Source organism: Mercurialis annua, linkage group LG2, assembly GCF_937616625.2.
Source record: "Mercurialis annua linkage group LG2, ddMerAnnu1.2, whole genome shotgun sequence".
In the NCBI taxonomy this organism is placed as follows: Eukaryota; Viridiplantae; Streptophyta; class Magnoliopsida; order Malpighiales; family Euphorbiaceae; genus Mercurialis; species Mercurialis annua.
Genome location: NC_065571.1, coordinates 4,445,766 through 4,468,690, shown reverse-complemented (window position 1 = coordinate 4,468,690; position 22,925 = coordinate 4,445,766). Strand labels below are relative to the sequence as shown.

Genomic DNA, 22,925 nt, shown 5'->3' with positions numbered 1-22,925 from the left:
AGATCTGAGAGTTAAAATAAATCGTAATAATCACCACGAATTAAGAAAAAAATCGCTAAAATGTGGAAGAACGGCGAATCGACGGCGGAGTGAAGACGAAGCGAAGGCGGGACGAAGGTGGAGCAACGGCAAAGTAATGGCGGATCGTTGAAAGAACGGCGGCGGCATGGTAAAGAAGAAAAAAAATAAATGAAGAAGAAAAAACTGGAGAGGAAGAAAAAATGGAGAAAAAGAAGACGAAGAGAGAGAGAGAGAGATCTGGAAAAAAAAAAGATGCACATGTCAGATAAAAATAAAATGCTTGGAGTAAAAAATAATAATAAAATAAATATTATTATAATAAAAAAAGACTTTAGAGTAAAAAAATAAAAGTGCTAAAAAGGTGAGGTATTTTTTCTATCTTTTCATTCTTGAGGTATAATTTACTATTATTTTAAAAAATGGAGAGTTTTTTCTAATTTTCTCTTTTTAATTTTTTGGTTCCATTATTTATAAAAACTGTAATTAAAAAGTCTTTAAGTAAATGTAATAGAGAGAAATGCGTCCCACTTACCGGTAATTGGCATTCTTCATTTTACAGGTAGTAATAAAATATTTAAGAAAGAGAGTGATTGATTGGTTTTTCTAATTTTTCAACCATAAATATAATACCTTGAAGATGTTTGTCAACTTGAATTTAAAAATGTATGTTTATCAAGGGTAGCATATTCACAAGATTGTGTGACTTGAAATCAGTACTATAAATGAGCTAGAAAATTCTCAACATCAATCTCTAATTCACAGAGGAGAAAGTTTTGAACTATGTAGACATTTAATGTGGTATTAAAGACATTATCTGTTCAAAAAAAATTAACTTTTAAGTTGGTAGAAATAATGTTTTAAAAACCGGAATGGCTGGTCGAACTGGAAATCAGCTAGTGGTCCGATAACAATTGCGAAAAAACGGAATACTGGTTGAACAGAGTTAGACCGGATGGAATTGATAATTAAGTCGATAGTTGAACCAGTGAACCGCTAGTTGATCAGCAACGAGAATTTGCGATGAAAATATTTATCACTAAATATTTAAAATCCATTAGATAACTCTATTTTTTTTATTTCATTGAACTGGTTGAATAGTTAAATTGGAAACTGATAGCTCACCAATTTGACCTCTGGTTCGATTTTTAAGACATGGTAGAAGGATTTTAATCCAACATGTAAATTGTTTTACAAATTTTTTAATTTTACTAAGACTGAATTCCTTTTTGAATCTAAATTTTTACGAGCTTTATCAATGTCACGACCCAAAACTATTGAGCCGCAACCGGCTCTAGGGAACGGGAGTGGTAGCTCCGGAACCCATAGCAAGCCTAAAATCACAATTTATTTTTCGCAATTAATAAATGAATACAATAAACATTTAACATTTAAACAACGAAAGCAACACTTTTATATGTATATCATATAATCAATCATATACACTAACTGTTTCAAAACCTCGCGGGCTCTAGTTACCGTACCCTGTACGAACTGGCCTCGCGGTACTATATACATCAGTTAGTGTTTCAAACATCTCACCGGCACCTGGGGCCGTGGATCATATACTAAACACGTAGCCTATCAAAATGCATATAAAACAATAACATCAGTTAATATATACAATCAAAATGAACTGCTGTCTAGGCTATTATACTATCGACACAGGACCACTACTGCAGCACTCACAGAAGTCAGAAACTAACATATACAGCTGACTTCTGGACTTCAAAATTGGCCTCTAGCTAAGTCCACAAGCTAAGCACCTGAAAGACATCAAAGGTGAGGGGTCAGTATTTGGGGAAATACTGAGTGAGTTGACATTTACTAACAGTATTAATATAAAAACATAGCATCGCATCTCAAGAAAATATTAATATAAAACATATAAACATGTATTTGATCCGTGTGAAACTAATATCCTAGCATGCGACACATCTCTCGAATAATCATATATCATTCAACCCAATCGTAAATATCAATTGCGAGTCCAACTCGCTGGTGGCCCAGCCACTAGATACGGGGACTTCCAGGCTACACTGTAGCCGAGTTCACTCTGCGTATCGAAATCATAACCCAATTGTAAATATCATATTCATCAACAGCTCCCAGCTGTGTCAAGTCATTTCTCAATGCAAACATACTAGACTGACTCGATACTGGTGATCACACAGCCTATTGACACCCAATAGGTAGCTAGTTTCTTCGGATCGCATACTAGTTCTCGCATATAGAAATTAAATAAACATATAACATCCAACCAAATATATATAATGCGATGCGTGAAAACAATGTATATAATTTCAAAAAATAATTTCAATATATATAATACATGAAAGTAAAAGTACAACTCACAGTAACCGCTATCCAATCAATAACGAGGTCAATATGATAATATGCCCGTGCTAGACCACGTCGGTTGACCCCACCGTTTGCTGACACGTCTGATACATATAGATCAAATACACGTTTAATACATAAACGTGAACCTTAAAAACCTAAAACCCTAGGTTATAGATTTAAGTTATCACCCCTTTCGTTTCGTATTCGTTTCTCTCAATTTTGATAACTTCTTGATCGGATTCTTACTTAATCGATGTACTTATCTTGACTATTTATTATGTTAATGTTCATTTATATAATGTTTTATATCTATTTCAAAACATTTCACTGAGTTTCACACTCAAATCAAGCTATCGGAGGTCCCTTTTCACTCCCGGAAGTCCCACGGAGATCCGGGTCGAGTTAGGGCACGTCGTGTCACCTTGGCACGTCGTGCCCTTCAATTTTTGTGAAGGGCACGTCGTGCCCTTCATGGTGCACGTCGTGCACCCTTGTGGTGCACGTCGTGCGCCTGCACGACGTGCTGAAGTGCAGCACGTCGTGCACCGACGTGTGCAGCGTTTTCCGGCATTCCTGGATCATTTCCGGAGCTCCAAAACTCCCAAAACTTGTACCAATTCATACCCACTTCATTTATACACAAAATCTATCAAGAATCCTTACAAAAACGATGAAAAATGACTTGATTCTTGACGTATCGATTCAAACTTAATTTCTTAACAAAACAGCCTATAAAACATCATTTTCACCACCAAAAACCGAAATCTTACCTTGATATGATGCTTAAGATCAGTAGAGCATTCAATTCCGAAGAGATTGCCGCGAGAATCGTCCGAAACGGACGCCGAACTTTTCACTTTCTGGAGCCTTCTTCTTCTTTCTTTCTGATTTCTTCATTTCAAAGGAAATCCTTATATATCATGGCTAAATTCTATTTTTCATCCTTGTTTTCTTTAATGAATACAATCTATCCTTTAAACTTTTCTTTCGTACGATTTAGTCCATAGCTAAATCGTTAAACTCTTTTATTACGACTTATACGTATTACTTATATCCGATAAATAATACGAAGCTCGATATTAACACTTTCCCGTCAAACTTATAAATTTCCATTTTTGAGATATAGTGGCTAAATTACCACTTTGGTCCCCTGAACTTCATTTTGGGCTTTCCTTGACATTTTTCCTTTTAATTCCAATTCTAACTTTAGAATTGAAATATAATCTTGATTTCCGCATAACTAACCCAAAACCGACCTACTTGAAACTTATTTATCTTAATTTTATCGGATAACTTTCCGATGTCGCCACTCTGGCGACTCAAAATTGGACACGTGGTCCAATTAGCTAATTAATTATTTTGGGGTATTACAATCAAGTACAACCAAACATTTTAATCTGTATAATTTTATTCAAAATTGGAAGGTTTATTGCTATTATATAAATATGTATAAAACACATTTAAAGTAGAAGTGAAAAACATTATACAATAGTAACTTCACTTTTCCTATAAATCCTTCTATTTTATCTTCTTGCTTTATAGTGTTTGACGAATCACCAAATGTTCGCCAATCCACCTATGCTCCAAACACCTGATCATTGAAAGAACTTCCGGTGGGTTACTGGATGTTCGCTCCGACACTCAAGTAAGATAATTTGCTGAAGGAAAAAAGAAGAAGAAAAAAGAAGTAAGATTATAGAAAAAAGAGAATTATCTAGGATTTGCACGTAAGATCTTTTTTATAGTAGCTACCGTGCAAACCTTGTTGCGTTATCCTCTTCCTTTTCTTGTGTTCCATTTTTTTCTGTTATGCTTATGTGGCGTTCTACCGCATTTGGCGCAGTTTGTTAGGTGCGTCAGACGTAGGGGACATTCTTTTTGTTCTTGTCATAGAATCTTCTGTAGTCCCCAAAATCAGTTATACGTGAGTGTCGATCTTCAGGTATCTCGGGTGTTAGTCTCGTTTAGAGACATTTCAGAAACCTACCTAATGGTATTGTTCGGCCGAACAATGATGTTGATCATCATAACTCGAGAGGATGTTTTCCGGTGACCTTTGCACCCGACTAGTCCGAGGTGTGACCTTGTCTCTTGTAGCTCGGTAACCCTCCTATACACTAGGTCGGTAAATTGTTTGACTTGGTAATACTTTCTTTCGGCGAGGTTGTTTCGCCCCTGCGAAGTGTTATCACTACGTTATCAGTGTTGTTGTCCATTTTTATAATTTTCATATATGTTCCATTTAAATGCCTCAATTTTTTATATTTAATTTCAAAAAAACCAATGTATATTTACTATTTTTTACAATTTTATCTGTACATAATCATTATTTTGCTTTTCTATTTATAAAACCGCCACTAAATTTATTAATTTTGTTAATGTAAAATAAATTTTAGTAATTAGTATATAAACTAATGGAAATTATAGTATTTTCAAATTTAAATTAATTTGAAATTAATTCGTTTTGATAGTTTGTTTATGTTGGAAAACCATTTATGTTAAAATTAAAGTACTAAACATTTCATTTATTGATATAAAATTATACTATACACATGTAGCAATAAAAATGTCTTTAAAATAAAATTTGTTAAAATTAATTTCTATAATTGTTTGATTATATTAAAATCTCATTTATGTTAAATTAAATTATTAAATTTGTTAAAATAAAAATAAAATGTCATCAGTTTAGTATAATTTTTTATACAAATAAATTTATAAATCATTAATGTAAAGTTTGTTTTCTAGAAAAAGGTGAATTATCAAATATTAAGTCCTCTAACATTTTAAATATAAGAATTGGGGATTTTTTTATTTTTTTTAATGTAAATAGTATCCGATTATAAAAGTGTCATTTGTTAGAAGTTAGTTACGGAAAACTCATAATTTTTTAATTCATTTGGAGACGTTTTAACCAATTAGACTAGGCCGACGCTCGCAATTGGGGATATGGAGAAGGATGCAAGTGAAGAGTAGGTCCAAAATGGATTTCTACATGTGACTCACCAAATCAACCAAGTACCAACCCAAACCCATAAACCCACCTACCCCATCTCATCATCGTGCTCATCCGGCCAGCACCCGAATGACACGTATCAACATTTGTTTCTAAAAGGTAGCAGAGCCCAAATCTAACCACCCATCCTGTAATCTGATCAGCTACATGGAGCAACCATCCTCCTCCAAAACCCGAAATCTCGATACCACGCTCGAAGCTTTCGGCTTCGAAATTGAAGAATTGACCCCGCATAAAGTCACCGGCCGCCTCCTTGTTTCCGATAAGTGCGTTCAGGTCCTTAAACTTTTCCTCCTCTTCTCTTGAACTCGCTGTCATATTACTATAAATTAGCAGTTGGTAATTATTATGTTTACAAAATTTAAAGAGCAGCCATTCAAGGTGTTACACGGCGGCGTTTCGGCCCTTATATCGGAGGCCCTGGCTAGCATGGGGGCTCACATGGCGTCAGGATTCCGAAGAGTTGCTGGTATTCACCTCAGCATCAGTCATTTAAAAAGCGCCGAGCTTGGCGACGTTATCTTGGCTGAAGCTCTTCCTCTCAGTCTTGGTAAAACTATTCAGGTAATTTTAAAATTAAAGATGGATTTCTGCTATATTATATAATTCGCCCAAATACAAGTTATAAAAATTATTAATCACCTAATTGCGATGAGCCACGTGCTCACAATTTCCGTCCATAAAATGATCTATTAAATAAAAACCAAATAAAAAATTGAAAGTACATGAGCCTTTTGACGGGTTAAATCCATATAAATTGTAAACAGGTATGGGAGGTGCAACTCCGTAAGGTCGATCCTTCAAACACGCAGAGCAAATCGTTGGTTTCATCGGCGAGGGTCACTCTTCTATGCAATATGACAGTCCCAGACCACGCTAAAGATGCAGCCCACAACCTCAAAAAATATGCCAAACTATGAAATGATGTACTAATTTCATGTCTAACTAATTAAAATGAGCAGCTCTCGCCTCTCTTCGCCACTTTTATTATGTGATTTGGTAAAGGCAAAATTCATTCTTTCATACAACCAAATGCTAAAGCTATAGCTATTATTAGTAGCAATCCTTGCTCTTTTGGCCTTGCATAATAATAATGATCAATGTGAACTAATAATTGAATATATAAATGCTTTGAATAGAGAGTTCACTGTGGTCCAAATAATTAAATTTTTTATATGGTTACATAGTGATCATAGTAGTAATAATCAAAGGCTCTCTTCCCTATAGATACATTATTAATTCTAATTTGATATCATATTGTAGATCTTGTCCAATTTTTTATTTTGTTGTTTGTCTTGATGTCCAAATTGAGCGCCCACTCCATATTAATCAAACTTTAAACTTGAAAGGAGTGTTAAGTTATAATCAAGTTATACTCCTTTCGGTCTCTTAAAGATTAAAGCAAATTTATATTTTTGTTGTTATTAAAATTTCTTTATAATATTGTCATATCATTAAATATAGTGATTTTAATTTTTAAACCACCAATTCATAATAATTTTTTTATTTTTTTATCATTGACTAGAATAGCGTTTGTGTGAAGAATTGAACACAGTCTCATTAAAATGCCGCTGAGCGCTTACACCATTTTAATTACTTATTTTTTCAATTTCTGTTTTTATGTATGGAGGAAGTAATTAATTACTTTTGCTTTACAATGAATCTATTAACATATTAAATGGTGAAATATGTTAAAATGCATTCTAGCAGCATCGGCACCAGTGGTCTAGTGGTAGAATAGTACCCTGCCACGGTACAGACCCGGGTTCGATTCCCGGCTGGTGCAAGCCCCATCAATTGGGTTTTTTGTTTTCCATTTTTTTGTTGTTCTTTTTAGCAAAAATGGACAGTTTATATGGGGTGTCTAAAGGTACTCAATCTGAATTACAGGAAAGGGCAACGAATAAGTAACACATATGTGTTCTGAATGTTAACAAAAAGAATACTTGGATGAAAAGTCAAGTTTGGATAATTTATTGAGATTAGGCAGCTGTTGCAAAGCCTATACGAAGATTACCAAAGTCGAATACGGTATGATATGCTCCCAGGAATATGTCTCCAAGAACCCTGCACCACCATTCATATATCAGTGAGAGTGCTTCATTTTACAATTTTACAATTCCCTTCTTAAAAAATGAAAATTGATTTCTCAAAAAAAAAATAAAAATGAAAATTGATTGAGCTGTTAAATTAATTAATGTGGTACGTACCACAGGGGACCTAGTGGAGAGGACACATCTAAAGCAGTAAACCCGCTGAGGCAGATTGTAGCATACCTCTCCTCCACTCTAACTACGTACTGTGCCAAGAAAAATGAATATATAGTTATTACCTGCAGTCTATGTAGTAGGGATACAGTTACAGAAAACGGGACAAGAGGATTTGGACACGGCGAAACAGTGTTATTTTAAGATTTTTTAATTTAAAAATGAAATTTCATACCCGAAACGAAGTTTCTAACAAGTTTTCAAAACAGAAAACGTCGATCGAATGATACTAGTTGAATGTAAACCTGATGTGGAGACAGGGGAAATGAAGTATTCCCAATGTTGAATGTAATATGTGGCATGCTTGAGATGTCATTGCAGTCTACAAATGCTTTCCCCAACGGATCTGGAAGCCTCTCGCACAACTACATTTTTCATACAAAATTAGCCAACATTTCATATCATGTATACTAATTATTCACCACCTATACTATACTACCTCATCCACGTATTTGAATATTTTTTCCTTTGCTTTCTGTTGCTTAAGTTGTACTTGAATCCAGAACACTATCATTTCACAGAAAGTGCATACCACATTCTCTTCTAAAGGCGCCGTTTTATAATTACTCCCACTTACGCCACTCCTGCAATACCACATTTTTCATTTTATGGATAATTAAATTAATATAGCCTGCTAGAGAAAATACCTCGAAGCATTGTTATATACGCAGAGTCCAACATCAACGCATACAAATTCAGGGCGCAACTGCAAATTGATGTGTAGATAGTTAGAGAAGAAAGTAATTATATAAGAATGGTAGTTAAAGAGAAGAGATTAAAAGTATTGCACCCCGGATACTAGAGATTCCCACATCAAATTGCCATATTTTGTGACAGCACTTTTACATTCCAAGCTCGCGATTCCTTGTGCTCCGATTGCATGGTTTATTTGAGTGACAATAGCCTGGTGAGAAATTTGAGAATATTTAGTTCGTTCTGTAGGAAGAAATAGTAGTGTTAATTAATTGAAGGTACATATATACAGTTGGACCAGCAAGAAATGAAGTCCCCGAGTCCACAATGGCAGCACACCCATGTTTACATTTTCCTGTTGAACCGTTGCCAATAAGCACATCTCCCACCTGAATCTGGCCATGCATGGGAATTCAAGATTTGTTAGTTAGTTTGATCATCAGAAAATATATAGGAGGAAGAAATTGAATGCAGTACCTGCCAGTAACCCTTTTGTGTTATTGGGACAAAAGTATGTTCACCTCTGAAATGCCTCCAATCAAGACCTCCAAACACAATCTCACCACCCATTCCCACGGTTGGATCGTGATTTAGCCAGAGTGAGAAAAGCTTCTGGTTAATCTGACCCTGCCGTACCATATTAGACCACACGGGTGTAGCTTGGCCAACAGCAATATCCTGAAACCCAAGTCCAAGTATCCCATCAAACTGCGTACCAACGAAGGGTAAAACTCCTTGTTTTGTAACCTCAACAAACTCCTGATCTCTAACAGTAGCGTCGCCAAGTTTGATGTAATCTTGGCCGAAGAAGCCCGAAATGGATCCAGAACCATAATCAATGTCGCAAGGTACACCTGAAGAACAAATCCAACACACCTTGTAGCCATATATAAAACTCTAGATCAAAATAATGAATGTAGTTCAATAAATATTCGTACCGATCTTGGTGTAAGTTCGGGACATCCTGGCCCTGAACTTGGAATGGAGATAGCATGTAATCTGCATTTGTTTGGAAATTTAGTTATATTTCTATGGACCATGGTACTAAAATACGTATGAAAGAAGAAGGTAGGACATACTGAGAAAACGCATTTTGAAGAAGGAACCCAAAGATTGGAGGTGCCAGTGTCGAAGACGACAGTGAAAGTTTGGGGAGGTGATCCGATGGAAACCTCCCCGTAGTATTGGGTATCTAGATAATTCTTTAAGTAAACAACATCGGATCCCAAGCTAGCTGCAGCTGAACTAGTACTAGTGCTGGTAATCCTTGCAGCATTAGCGCTGTACAAGTCTAAACGCCGCTTCTTTAGACTGATTTTAACTATGCTACTAGAGGAAGAGGAAAACCACCAAGTTCCTAAACACAGGGCAACTATAACAAATCTTAGCCCCATGCTGGAGCTTCTAAACTAGGCTGGAGTTTGAGAGTAAATGATAAAGATGAATAAGCTGATATATATATAAAGAGATGGTGGAAATTTCCCAAATGCACCATTACATTTGGCCTATATATGACACTCTAATTTGGAGGAAGCAACCATGTAATTTCCATGCACATTTTACCTGTACTATCACTTGCCAGTTTCTATATATATGTGGAATAAAATGCAACCGTAGATCAACAATATCAACTGGCTAATTGAACTTTTTCATGCTCCTCAAAGTTCCACTACAAGTACCAGTATGGCATAATTCAGACGGAAATGAGCCTTACAAAGTGTCACAAATCCGTCATAAATTTATGACGATTTTACATCCTTCAAAACCCGTCATAAGATTGTGACGGATTTGTGACAAAAATTTCTTCACAAATTTGTAATGGATTTTTCCGCCATAAAATTTTGGGAAGGATTTGTGAAGGAATTTTCCATCACAAATTTATAAACTTCGTCATAAATTTATGATGGATTTTTTCCGTCACAATTCTATAAATCCGTCATGAATCTTTGATGGGCTTTTTTCGTCATAATTTGACGGGTTTTTTTAGTGATATATTTCCCAAGTATAGCTAGTATATTGATAAAATAATGTAAATTAATTACTTGTAACTGTTGTATACATAGTTTCTAATCTGTTAAATCATTTTAGTAAATGAAAAATATATTTTGACTATTAGTAGCAGTAAAATCTTCTAAAAACATCCATTTGATATTTTTTAAAGGCCTAATCTATATCTATAACTATACTATAAATGTGAAGGGAGAGGGGGGACAGGCAAAATTACGATATTAGAGTCCATATAAATTAATAATTATAATAGAACCAATTAGCTAATAGTTTTACATTAACAAGGAAAAGAAGTTTAATTAACGTGAATTTTGAAGGATTGTTAAGCTAATAGGACTTTTTTTAAAATAACAATAGAACTAATTAATTACAAAGGAAAGAAGTTTAATTGCTACGTGAATTTTGAAGGATTAGTAAGCTAATAGGATTCTTTTTCTAAAAGAAGAATGTTAATAAGACACTAATTTCTCCCAGCTAATAATAGTTAATTATAAAATACAATTAAATAATTAATGAATAAAAAAATTTGACAAATGAAGATAACGTAAATTGCTACTTTAGACTTCTAATTAAAATAAACTACTACTATATATTTTAAACTTCTAATTAAATTGATAGCCATGAAAAAGATCACCATGTTATTATAAATTCACTAACAATATAAATTTCTCGGTTAGTATTAAACACTCTAAAAAGCGGCTGTTCGAAATTCTTATAATCTGGTTGAAGTCCTTGTATGGTTTGATATCTCTGATTGTGCTATCTAACTCTGACATAATGCCATATGGATCAATATTTAATTGTTGCTCAAAAAGAGACTTGAATGCTTTACAATTTAATAACTTATTTGAACCTTTTAAATTTATGCAGGATAAACTAAATTTGGAGACTATAGCAGATTCTTGTATGTTATTTGCGGTAACTAATTTAAATCAAGAAATATGTTAGATTAATATCTTATTTATCATTTTTGAAATTCAGAATGTTCTTGGAAAATATTGATTAATTAATAGCCAGTCAATTATAATAGCATTATAACTATGAAAACTTTTCTTTGATGTGTTGTGCAGTATTTATTGTTTAAATGATCATTTTAGAAGTCATAATTTCTCATAATCCAATTTGCCAAAGGTAATGTTTGTAACCAGTCGTAGTTTTTTCCTATAATATTGTTCTTTTTAATTAAAAAAATGAAGACTTATGTTGCTATATATTTATGCAGAGAATATCCGTTTAACTACTAAAAGAATACTGTGAAATTTAAATACTTTAATTAAAGTTAATATAGTGATTTGACTTATATATTTTTTTCTTAGAGATTACTATTATCTTATTGATATAAAGCTCCTGATAATTTGGTATTTTCTAATGTCAGTTGGAGTTAAACGCTTCATTAATTGAGTTAAACTCTTCATTATTTTATAATATCTTAAAAATAATAATTTAATTTTGATAGATATATTATTTTTAAATTAATGTGAGATTACTATAAATGTATTCTGCTTAATTCATATATGTAAAGAGTCATACAAATATCATTTGCATACTGTAATTTTAATTTTAGTAAAAAATATTTTATAATCATTTATTTATAGCTAAAATATTATATTTAATAATTTAATTAATATTGAGATCAAATAACGGGTCAAATAATTATCACTCATGTGTGTAGCACATACCGATAAAAAAATAATTCACAATACTTTATTAACAACCATACCAATTTATTTAATAATTTAACTAAAATTAAATATTTAACGGGTCATATAAATATCGCTCACGTGCGTAGCACGTGGCGAAAAACTAGTTATTATATATAAAAGAACGGATGGGGGGACAGGCAAATTTACTGAATCGTCCTTTCTAATTTATTACTAAATAAAGGTATAATGGTCATTTATTAATTAATTATTAAAATTATGTTATAATTAGAGTCCTAATTAAAACACAATTATTTGATAGGTTGACTAATAAATCTCTCTTCACCTAAATTTTTTGCCGAAGTTGGATTTAATTAATATCCAAAATAGTAATTTTCTCACAATAGATCTTCTATAATTTGTTTCTAATACAACCACAATTTTCCTTTAGCTATTACAATTACGTAAAGGAGTATACTTCTGAGATTTAGTGATTATAGCACTCTTGTAGACAGTAAAAGTGGATAAATTTTTAATTAACTATTAATTATTGGATAAACTTTTAATAGTTAGCAATGTTATTCTGAATATTCCCTGACCTACGTTAATTACATATAATAATCATGAGATGTGAGAAAAAAATTTGTTATATATAATCAATTATTCATGCATTTATAAAGATCATTCTAACACGAAATGTTGAAGTATGTTAATTACATATTAATATAATTTTTTTATAAAATTTAGGCTTAATCACTCAAAACTCCTTCACCTTTAATCTCTTTCGTAAATATACCCTGACTTAGAAATTTATCCAATTTTACCCTAATTTGTCTTTTTATGTTTCAATTGTACCCTAAAGCATTAAATTGACTTCTTTTCATTTATAAAAAAGTTTAAAATAATCTTTTATTTTTATATTATTAATAATATTAGGGTCTAATTGATATATAGGCTAAAAATGAAGAATTTTTTTTAAAAAAAAAATTTTCAAGTGAAAAGAGGTCGATTTAATATTTTAGGGTACTCCTCTCAAAAAAAAATGTTTTAGGGTATAGAATTGAAACATAAAAGGACAAATTAGGGTAAAATTAGAAAAATTTCTAAGTTGAGGTATATTTGTAAAATGAGATAAAGGTGGGGGGTTTTGAGTGATTAGGCCTAAAATTTAACTAATGCTGTGTATATGTGGGGGCGTACAATAACTATGGCTCCGTTACTCATTTTAAAAAAATAGATCATTAAAGATATGTAATTTATTTATTTATAAAATAGATTCCAATCAGAATTTTACAAAAATACTAAAATTAAAAATTAAAACTCTTTTTAACAAAAAATGCTAACTAATTTAATATTGATTATAAATAAAATAAATTATGTAATTTTATAATAAATTTAATTGACGAGTCATATTACGAGCCACGTGCGTAGCACGTAATGCGAAACTAGTCATAATAAAAGGCCAAACGTATGTGTGAGAGGTTAGTTATAGCCAAACGTTTAAAAATCGGCACATATAGCCATTTTTTACTATCTCAGATTCTTTTATAACCATTTGCAAACCAAATCGGATTTTTTGACACCATGACAGCCACGTCAGCGCTTATTCATCAAAACAACGCCAACGTGGCACATTTAGAACCCAGACCAAACTCGGTTCGAACAAGGTGAAATCAAACCTAAGTTTCCAATTAATCTAATCAAACCTAAATTTCTAATTAAACTTAATTAAACCTCCAATAAACCTAATCAAACCTAATTTAAAATCCTAACAAACCTTAATAAATAATTAAACTTAATTAAATCTTAAAACCCTCTTCACTTCCACTCTTCTGCACATTTCACCGTCGCCTGCTCTCCTCCTCCGCCGCATATCATCTCTAGCATCGTCTACAGCCACCACCACTGCTAACCTTCTACAACGTTGCGAGCAAATGTATCGTCTCCAACAGCGTCCGTCGGTTTCCTCGCTGTAGGTCTCATATGGTTGTCATCTTCCTCCCCGCGCCACCATCTCACCTTCAAGTTCGGTCGCATCACGAAAAAAGAAAGCTCTGCCACCAAATCTCCTTTCAATTTCAAGGAATTCACCAAGAGAGGCAGGTTTTACTTCCCCGTCTGAAAAGCCTCCACCATTTATGCCGACGATGTAGCTCTAACAAGGTTTTTATTTTATTTGATTCTAGTTCGTGCTCGCCTAACTTATGATGGTTGTGGCGGCGGTGGCAATTGTAAAGATTACTTAGAAATTATGATTTCCAAGAAGTTTAAGATTAGAAAGAGAGAATGGAGTTTCATCCTTGTAATTTTAATTTTCAAGAATATGAAGTGGGTTATTTAAAATAGATAATTTGAAAGAAATTATTATAGTCCACTGTTAAAAAAGATGATGGATGATGGCGGTGGTTTGTTTGTAGGGATAGGGAACGTTGCAGTTTGTGAAAACAGCAGCGTTTTTATTTTGTACAAATGTTGGGTTTGGTTTAATTTAGAGATTTGGTTTGATTTTGATTTGATCATGATGTAACTTGGTTTGGGTTCCAAATGTGCCACATTGGCGTTGTTTTGATGAATAGGCGCTGACATGGCTGTCATAGTGGCTAAAAATTCGGTTTGATTTGCAAATGCCTATAAAAAAATTCGAGATAGTAAAAAATGGCTATTTGTGCTGATTTTTGAACGTTTAGCTATAACTGACCCCTTAACATTTTATTGTGATTAGAATAATTATTGAGTACAATCGTTGCGTTTTGTCATTCGTGCAACAAACCAATCATACGCTAACCATGTGGAAAAATTAATAAATAAAAAAAATAAGTGATAATTAAAAAATTTCCTATTCAAAAGAAAATAATAGAAAAATTCCTTCCTTGAGAGTGTTTTGAGTAGAAAATTCCGTAAAATTAAAAGTAAATTGACATTGGAAAATCTGTAGAGAGAGGCAAGTGAAGTATGCATTTTGGTGAGGGAGACGACGGCGACGACGACTGGGGATTAAGCGTTGAAGAACTCGACTCCCTCGAGAAGGAGGCTTACCGTACACTCGCTCAACAACAACAACAACAACGCCACCACCACTCTTCTTCCGATCATCCTAAACTACCCTACAAGGTCAAAATTAAGATTGCCATTTATGTTTCTTATTATTATATACGCAGTTACAGTTACAGTAAGAGAAATAGTTTAATTTAGCTTTTTAATTGTCAATTTTAGGCGGAATCTTCTTCACAGTCCAGCAGAACATTATTTACACCCACTAATCTAAACCCTCCTCCTGGTGAGACTGCTTTATTTATCATTTTTCTCCTTCCTTTTCACTTTTACTAGCTCTTATGTATTTGCATTTCTCTTGTTATGCGCTTCTTATTGCCAAGATCAATGCGCCAAGGCTTCACCGAAGCGCTCTGTTAAATTCTTTCTTCATGCCACTGGAAATATTGCTGCTAAATTTACTTATGACTCGGTACTCCCTTACCGTTTTTGTTTTTGCTTATTGTCCTCCCCGTCTTTTATTGTTTTTAGTTTGAGCATTTTTCTGAATAATTACTTTCTCGTTGCTCGTTTTTTTGTAGGTGCTAGTTGCTGCTATCCGCAAAGTCCCTAAAGCCACTTGGAATGCAAAAGAAAGGTCCTTATTTCTCTCTTTACGTACTTCTCACCAGCATCTATGTACTACTTCAGAATTAATTTAGACTGTGCCTTTATCTTGGTTCATTATTGTTGAACCTGCAGGTTATGGATTTTCCCAGTTTCGTCTTTGTCTTTGGCAGAAAGAGTTCTGGCCGAAATAACTGATTTTACTGTTGAGGTAATAGCTTGAGCTTTCTCGCCCCCTCTCTTTATAATTTATAGCTGGGTATTGTGCTTAACGGCTGAAATGAACCAACAAAACTTAGGAATGCACTTCTCCTACTATCTGTCGTATTTCACATTGTCATTTACTGAATATGTACTTTATTCCCTACTAAAGCTATTCCTGCCCGCTCAACTTAGACTACATTGTTCTCTTATTTCTTGTAACCAATTTTATTAAATTCATGTTTGACTCAAGCACATCATGTTTGTAACTTTCAAGGTAGAAAACTTAGATTCCTTGGTGCAACGTGCTATTACAGCTGCCTCTGCTGTTCCAGATCTTCAAGGTAAATGCTAATTATTTAAAATGAAATTATATGATTAGCTTATTTGGCAGCCGCTGTGGTAGATGCATTTGTGAATTTCCATTGTATTATGTTTTTGCCATCATTTTGTAATTTTTCTGTTTTACAAAATATGTTTTATTCTGAATGTTGGATTTGGTGGGGGTCTTTTTAATGATAGACGTATGTATAAGTGAACGTTGAAAAGTGGTGCAACTGTGCAATGAGGCTTCATGGTCTTTGATAGTTAGACTTCTGCTCTCTTCCACTGCAATTGTTTGTTTGTGCTTTTTACTCCTTTTTTTCCCTTTCCAGACTGGTATGGTAGGGTGCCTGAGTATCTCGAGTCCAAGCTTCTACCTTTTCAGCGGGATGGTGTTAGGTTTGTATTTTATTGGGAATTTTCTTGGAATTCCTTTTCTACTTTTATATATTATTTATCTCTTAAGCAGGATAAGTGGAAGACTCAATTATCCATCATTCACCTTTCATACTTTTTTGTTCCCATCTGATGCTTCAGGTTTGTGTTGCAGCATGGAGGTCGTGCCCTCATAGCAGATGAAATGGGACTAGGAAAGACTATACAGGCAATTTTCTTTTTTCATGTTTATTCTCTCAATACCTTATATGGGATGCTTTTCAGGTTTCACAAGAGTATCATACTGTACTAACTGTCGTATCTAGCTTTATCCTAGACAGCTATTAGTACTAATGAATTGTCTGAAGTGTTTATTGCCTATTGGCATTGTTAGTTGAAACTTGAAACCTAAGGCCACAACAAGTAATACTCGTTTGCTGTTGTATTCTATCGTAAGATTACAGTAATCAGCTCTGAGATCTTCATCATATAATATAATTATGTCCATGAAATTTTCAAACAGCTCTGCATGTTCGATGTGCAATTTGTTATCTGCATTTACAGGTCATTTTTTTGTGTGTTCGTGTATTGTTATATTCCTTAAAGCAAATACTATTTTTTTACCTTGAAGTTAAATAAAATTGTGCTTTTGCGCAAACCAGCTTTAGCTTCCTGAAACTATCTTCTAAAATGTCTTATTTGGCTAGGTTATTTTTGGGTAACTAGGTCCAGCTTATGTGAAATAAATTTCCATTGCTAACTGGAACTTACTGATCTAGTACTTTGTTTTTCAATTTAATATTTTTCTGCACTTGCAACTGAAAAATTTTCTTGGTTTTGCAGGCTATTGCTGTAACTGCTTGCCTACGGGATTTCTGGCCTGTTCTTATACTTACTCCATCCTCCCTGCGTCTGCATTGGGCTTCCGTAAGTCTTCTAATAAACTCATTTCAGATTCTAAGTCATTTTTTTCTGAAAACAGGATGTATTTTCTACTTTTTTGCAGATGATTCAACAATGGCTAAAAATTCCTTCAATAGATATACTAGTATGTTTTTTCTTTTTTCTTTTAAGCTCTTACACATATGTATTTTTTCATTGTAAGCCATAGAATATTGCCTCATTACTTCATGCCTTGCTCTCTTTTGCTTTCTATTTATTTCCAATGCTTTTCTAGGATTTTTTGCTTAGTCATGTTTGTTTATGTTTCCCTTTCACTAAAAGTTAAGTTAGCAGGTTGTTTTATCACAATGTAGTGGATCAAACAGAGGTGGATTCACTATAGTATCATCTAATACCAAAGGCAGTATTCATCTTGATGGCCTGTTCAACATCATCTCTTATGATTTGGTCCCAAAAATGCAGAATGTTTTGATAGCATCGGAGTTTAAGGTAAGTACAGCACTAAGTTTGAATTATTTACTTTTTGAACATTGTCTGCCACAGTAACACTACACAATTGTTTTGATTTTTGCATTCCTGTTTTCTTATCATAACTAGGATTATGCTCCAGACCAATCTTAGGTTGTAAAGGCTTTACAAGTGTTGAATGTATTGAACCTAAATCGCTTAACTAATTAAACATTGAATCCAGTAGTCTGTATTTGTCTGACTATTTGTTAATGCTTGCCGTTGATGTGCATGGTTCTTTATAACTTCCTATTCTGCACATCTAGTGTGTTGGTTACATCTGTTCCTCATATTGATTATTTTTTGTTTAGGTTGTAATTGCAGACGAGTCACACTTCATGAAAAATGCTCAAGCAAAGAGGACAACCGCCTCTCTTCCAGTTTTAAAGGTTTTAATTCTTCCTTGGTTGCTTATGTTAACGTCATTCATGATGTGCGTGCATTTAGAATACAAGTGCACTTTTATAACTACATTATTCACCAAAGTCTCTGCAAGTTGTGTTTGCTTCTTAACGAATGAAACTGATACTGGTTTAAATGTCAGAAAGCTCAATATGCAGTATTGCTTAGCGGAACCCCCGCTTTATCCAGACCAATAGAGCTATTCAAACAGGTACTTGAAAGTAACATATGACATTTTATGTAAGATTTTTTTTGTCAATTGATGCTGTATCATGTTTATGCATTGTAGCTGGAAGCTTTATGTCCCGATGTGTACAAGAATGTTCATGATTATGGAAACCGCTATTGCAGGGGGGTAAGTTATTTTGTAAGCTGCTGGCAAGTCTATTTCATAAATAAAAAAGTTGAAAGTCAGTGACACTGTTGTTTCTGAAATTATGTGTCCAGGGAGCTTTTGGAGAATATCAAGGTGCAAGTAACCATGACGAGTTGCACAACTTAATGAAGGCAACACTCATGATTCGCAGACTCAAAAGGGATGTCCTCTCTGAGCTCCCTGTTAAGCGTCGACAACAAGTAAATTTGTTCTTCCATGTTGGTTGGATTGTTTTGTGAGTTTTACTAATAAACATTATATATATAATGTATGGCGACTGCAGTCTGATTATTGGCTATTAGAACCATTGAGCCACTTTCGGGGTACACATTGTCACCTTAGGGGAGAGGTTTAGGTCCCAGTTCTTAGGATTTTCTTATGCATAGGCTTTGTACAGTTTCTTCGACATCAAATAATTATCTAGTGAGTTAAGTTCTTATCGGAATCTGGAAGAGTTGCTGTTTTTACTTTTGGATTTTGTCAGATTTTAGCATTAAATCAACTGCATACATTTGTTTTTCATTACAAAGCTGCTTGACACTGAAATTAAGTTTAGGGATGTTTCATCTATGGTGTTTTCTCTGTGTGCATGTATGTCTCTATTTATTTGTGGTATGCATGTGCATATCTTTGCTTATGATTAAGCCTTTAAATTTTGGTTTATTGACATTTTGTAATCTCCTGAACTGATTTTCAGGTTTTCTTAGAATTGGCAGAAAAGGACATGAGAAAAATCAATGCTTTATTCCGGGAGGTAACTTAACTGAGTCATGGTATTGCTTTATAAAGCCAGTTGAGCTGTTTGCATGATAAAAAGGAAAAAAATACATCTGATATATTTCATTTGTTTTGTAGCTGGAGATAGTTAAAGGGAAAATTAAGGCATGCTCCTCTGTTGACGAGGTTGAATCACTAAAATTTACCGAGAAGAATTTTATTAATAAGGTATAGAGTCAGAACAATAGGCTATTTAATTTGATCCATGATTGATCAGTTAGCTACTCAATGGTGCATAAGTATCCCCTTTCCCATAAACTGCCATCTCAATTCCAATATGATTCAGACCCGAGTGTTCTCAAATGAAATGATCAGCCTTTGCGGATTTCTCTTTTAGGGGATATATGCTGATTGCTGAGCAGTCATATGTTAGTGACATGTTGATTCTTTCCCCCTCCCTCTAAGTTGGGCATAATGCATTCATCGAAGTCATAACATTTTTTCTGGTATCATAATTATAATTATTATTTTTAATTTAACTTTTTCACTTCATTATGAGATTTTGGACCAGCTTCTGATGAAATTTTAAGATCATGATATCTCCACATCATTATTAATTTCCCCACCTCATCTTGTTATTCACTCTATCTGGTGCCAGATATATACAGACTCCGCAGAAGCCAAGATCCCTGGGGTCCTAGATTATCTTGGAACTGTTGTTGAGGTACTTTCTTTGTCTTCTTTTCTTTTATTATGTGTCTTCACTCTTCTTTAGCTTAAAGTTCTTTGTGTTTTGTTCTGCATCTGTTTTTCAATTATGAAGTGAATAATTAGAAAAAATAGTCTCATTAAGTTCATTACTCATGAAAATATCTATGAGAAGGCATATATCTTGGTCTTGACTCACTATGTGGCATTTCTATTGAACTCAACGTGGAAACCCAGAGGTGGTCTGACCTATACTCTGTATGCTGGCATATTAGACTTTGATTATAAAGTTTTTTACTTGTAAGTTCAATACTTATGTGATTCTTTATCCAATCATGAGAATGCTATATATATGTAGCTTATACTGTAGGGTTTCATTTTGAAGGCAATTTAAGTGAGAAAAAAATGTGCTTTATGATCAAAATTGCTCAATCAATTAATCTTCTACGTCATATACGAGTTGAGTATTACTTATTAGTAATACTAATAGCTTTCTGAAATATGGAATACTGTATGTTGAAATTTAAGTTAGGTTTATTTATTCTCATGATTGCTCTATGTGGTCAGTAGTCAGAAATGTCTATTTATTCATTTTCCCCCTCAACTTATGTTTTTATCTGATTATTGTTGTTATTTTCTAAACAGCCACTGTATGCATTCTTGCAGGCGGGCTGCAAATTTCTTGTTTTTGCTCATCATCAATCCATGATCGACTCCATACACAAGTTTCTTATTGTAAGACAACTTAGATTGTTTTGAAACATCTGTTAGATTGGCTCATCCTTATAGAAACTTGCAATTTCCAGAAAAAGAAAGTGGGCTGCATTCGCATTGATGGTAGCACCCCTTCAGCATCAAGGGAATCTTTAGTTTCTGATTTCCAGGCAAAGGATACTATAAAGGCAGCAGTAGTATGCAATTTGATTCTTTTATTTTTCATTTCAATTTTCTCATTTTCTTTGCTGTTAGTATGATGTTAATTTTATGTGGTCTATTTGGATTTAAGTTTAATACTTTAAGTTGCTTTTCTTTAAATATCTTTCTGAAGCTGTCTATCAGAGCTGGAGGTGTTGGATTGACTTTAACAGCTGCAAGCACCGTTATTTTTGCGGAGTTGTCTTGGACTCCAGGTGACCTAATTCAAGCTGAAGATAGGGCTCACAGAATTGGCCAGGTGAGTTATTAGTAAATAGAAAATTACATTGTAGAGATTATATAAATTTCTCTTTTTGTGATGTACTTCCCCATGTTAATTGTCATATACATGCTTATACATAGATCACTTGATTGGTCTTTTTTTTTTAAAGTTCCCCACTATTCTTACACAGTGCTTTAAACTTTTTTGTTCACTTGTTTCATGAGCAAATAGCAAAGCTGTGCCGACCATCCAATGGTTTGACTTGTTGATCCTTTCCGTTTAGGTTTCTTCAGTCAATATATATTACCTCTTAGCAAACGAGACAGTTGATGACATCATATGGTATGTTAGTTTTGGTTTTTATCCTTTTGTTGGTTGTTAAATACTTGAAAATAGTTTTTGGAAGAGGGTTGAGCATTCTATACAATAATAGTTAGATTGTAACTTCAATATGTTCTTTTCCGGCAGGGATGTTGTCCAAGGTAAGCTGGAAAACTTGGGACAGGTAATTACTTCTCTCTCTTTGCGCATGGGCATGCGTGTTAGATAAAGGCCATCTTTAGTAAAACTTTCTACTGGTTGGAAACAATCACAGCTCTACAGAACGCTTCTGGAAGTAGTATAGTGGGGGTTTCTATGCATTTTTTGTAGGATGGTGTGGTGATAGATACAGGGGATTTAAACACTAAAAGTAGAAATATACCATGTAAAAGTGTAGTGTGAGGGTACCTCTGGGAGAAAATAGAGGTAGCCGAGGAATTTATAGCCTTCTCATATTCTAGGAGGATTTTTGAACATAAGCCTTTAACTCAAAAATTCACAAGGTACCAATAGGCAGATTGCTTTAGGTCTAGGAGGAAAATACTTTTACCCCCTTTAGAAGACAGGTAAATTGTGAGAACAAAACTTGAAACAAAAGGCTCTTGCAAACTTCAATTAATAATAATGCAACTTGAATAATAATATGATAGCTTTGCCTCCCTCCAATACACAACAAAGAATATGCATTGTATAGGGGGTTACATTGCATGCATGTTTGTAACGTGCGTGTTTCCGTGTGTGAAAAAGGTGCAAAAGAATGAAAAAGTGTTGTAATGATATAACGTAACAATAAATAGGACTACAGTATTGTGTAATTTCCGTTAAAAGATGCAGGTCTTTCTTATTTAGAGGTTCTTAGCATATGGTAAGGGTTTTATTGTGTCATTAATCCTATGAATTAATCTCTACTATTTGCCAATTAGGTGCTTGATGGCCATGAGAAAGCGTTGGAAGTTTCAGCCAGGCAGCAAAGAAGCAGCCCTGCAAAGCAGAAAACAATCGACTCTTTTTTGAAAAGGTGTAATAAAGTCGATGACTTAGAACATGAGCCCAAGCTCAAATACCCCAGACAATGAGAGTTTTCAAGGTTCTTATTTGATATGCTAGAATAGCATTCACCAAGTAAAACCAGTTTATCAAGGTTAGTGTGCATCGGAGAGGTTTTCTCCTCGATTCCTTAGGCGGGGAAGAGCTCTAATATTCGACTGGTGTTCACTGATATGGAGACTTATGGGGGTACAGTTTTTGTGAGCCAATAGGAGTAGCATTTGATGAAAGTAGTTGTACAGTGTATATTTAGAAAAATGTATGTGAATATATGCAGTTTATAACAGAAAGAAAGTACTGGGACAAGTCGTCTTCATTTGCATCAATG

The 22,925-nt window shown here is 33.9% G+C and overlaps 3 protein-coding genes and 1 non-coding gene across 7 annotated transcripts; 3 read left to right on the top strand and 1 right to left on the bottom strand.

Moving 5' to 3' along the window:
* Nucleotides 1-5,354: 5,354 nt before the first annotated feature.
* On the top strand, nt 5,355-6,355 carry LOC126670242 (1,4-dihydroxy-2-naphthoyl-CoA thioesterase 1). The gene is made up of 3 exons (XM_050363924.2): nt 5,355-5,650; nt 5,747-5,938; nt 6,142-6,355. Exons 1-3 carry the CDS (start codon nt 5,522-5,524, stop codon nt 6,292-6,294), a joined length of 474 nt encoding a protein of 157 aa, XP_050219881.1. The 5' UTR covers nt 5,355-5,521; the 3' UTR covers nt 6,295-6,355.
* A 734-nt stretch (nt 6,356-7,089) lies between these two features.
* TRNAG-GCC (transfer RNA glycine (anticodon GCC)) lies at nt 7,090-7,160 on the top strand. The gene has a single exon. It is a non-coding gene; the product is annotated as a tRNA-Gly (tRNA).
* A 64-nt stretch (nt 7,161-7,224) lies between these two features.
* On the bottom strand, nt 7,225-9,774 carry LOC126670239 (aspartic proteinase A1-like). Of its 2 annotated transcripts, none has more exons than XM_050363921.2 (10): nt 9,414-9,774; nt 9,273-9,333; nt 8,812-9,188; nt 8,625-8,729; nt 8,432-8,545; nt 8,289-8,347; nt 8,081-8,225; nt 7,887-8,006; nt 7,585-7,673; nt 7,225-7,441 (listed from the first exon to the last, which is right to left on the bottom strand). In XM_050363921.2, the coding sequence occupies exons 1-10, from the start codon at nt 9,726-9,728 to the stop codon at nt 7,357-7,359; spliced, it is 1,470 nt and encodes a 489-aa protein (XP_050219878.1). In that variant the 5' UTR covers nt 9,729-9,774; the 3' UTR covers nt 7,225-7,356. The 2 variants fall into 2 exon arrangements, with proteins under 2 accessions (XP_050219878.1, XP_050219879.1); XM_050363922.2 differs by having other exon boundaries at nt 8,081-8,220; nt 8,290-8,347.
* A 5,068-nt stretch (nt 9,775-14,842) lies between these two features.
* Nucleotides 14,843-22,923, top strand: LOC126670238 (uncharacterized). Of its 3 annotated transcripts, none has more exons than XM_050363920.2 (24): nt 14,843-15,092; nt 15,195-15,258; nt 15,356-15,444; nt 15,554-15,609; nt 15,714-15,789; nt 16,057-16,123; nt 16,436-16,502; nt 16,641-16,707; nt 17,322-17,405; nt 17,485-17,526; nt 17,715-17,870; nt 18,200-18,277; nt 18,433-18,501; nt 18,580-18,645; nt 18,738-18,866; nt 19,364-19,420; nt 19,522-19,611; nt 20,042-20,107; nt 20,758-20,826; nt 20,898-21,002; nt 21,140-21,265; nt 21,513-21,571; nt 21,698-21,734; nt 22,474-22,923. In XM_050363920.2, the coding sequence occupies exons 1-24, from the start codon at nt 14,934-14,936 to the stop codon at nt 22,624-22,626; spliced, it is 2,031 nt and encodes a 676-aa protein (XP_050219877.1). In that variant the 5' UTR covers nt 14,843-14,933; the 3' UTR covers nt 22,627-22,923. The 3 variants fall into 3 exon arrangements, 2 of the variants coding, with proteins under 2 accessions (XP_050219877.1, XP_050219876.1); XM_050363919.2 differs by having other exon boundaries at nt 20,737-20,826; XR_007638694.2 differs by lacking the exon at nt 22,474-22,923 and having other exon boundaries at nt 20,737-20,826; nt 21,461-21,571.
* The last annotated feature ends 2 nt before the right edge of the window (nt 22,924-22,925 follow it).

Coding starts and splice junctions, on each gene's coding strand:
- LOC126670242 (XM_050363924.2), top strand. CDS start 5,522: ATGGAGCAACCATCCTCCTCCAAAACCCGAAATCTCGATACCACGCTC. Junction 5,651..5,746: donor TTTCCGATAAGTGCGTTCAG/GTCCTTAAACTT, acceptor TTTAAAGAGCAG/CCATTCAAGGTGTTACACGG. Junction 5,939..6,141: donor GTCTTGGTAAAACTATTCAG/GTAATTTTAAAA, acceptor AATTGTAAACAG/GTATGGGAGGTGCAACTCCG.
- LOC126670239 (XM_050363921.2), bottom strand. CDS start 9,728: ATGGGGCTAAGATTTGTTATAGTTGCCCTGTGTTTAGGAACTTGGTGG. Junction 8,348..8,431: donor GGGAATCTCTAGTATCCGGG/GTGCAATACTTT, acceptor ATCAATTTGCAG/TTGCGCCCTGAATTTGTATG. Junction 7,442..7,584: donor TCTCCACTAGGTCCCCTGTG/GTACGTACCACA, acceptor ATGGTGGTGCAG/GGTTCTTGGAGACATATTCC.
- LOC126670238 (XM_050363919.2), top strand. CDS start 14,934: ATGCATTTTGGTGAGGGAGACGACGGCGACGACGACTGGGGATTAAGC. Junction 20,827..20,897: donor CCATACACAAGTTTCTTATT/GTAAGACAACTT, acceptor TGCAATTTCCAG/AAAAAGAAAGTGGGCTGCAT. Junction 21,572..21,697: donor ACAGTTGATGACATCATATG/GTATGTTAGTTT, acceptor CTTTTCCGGCAG/GGATGTTGTCCAAGGTAAGC.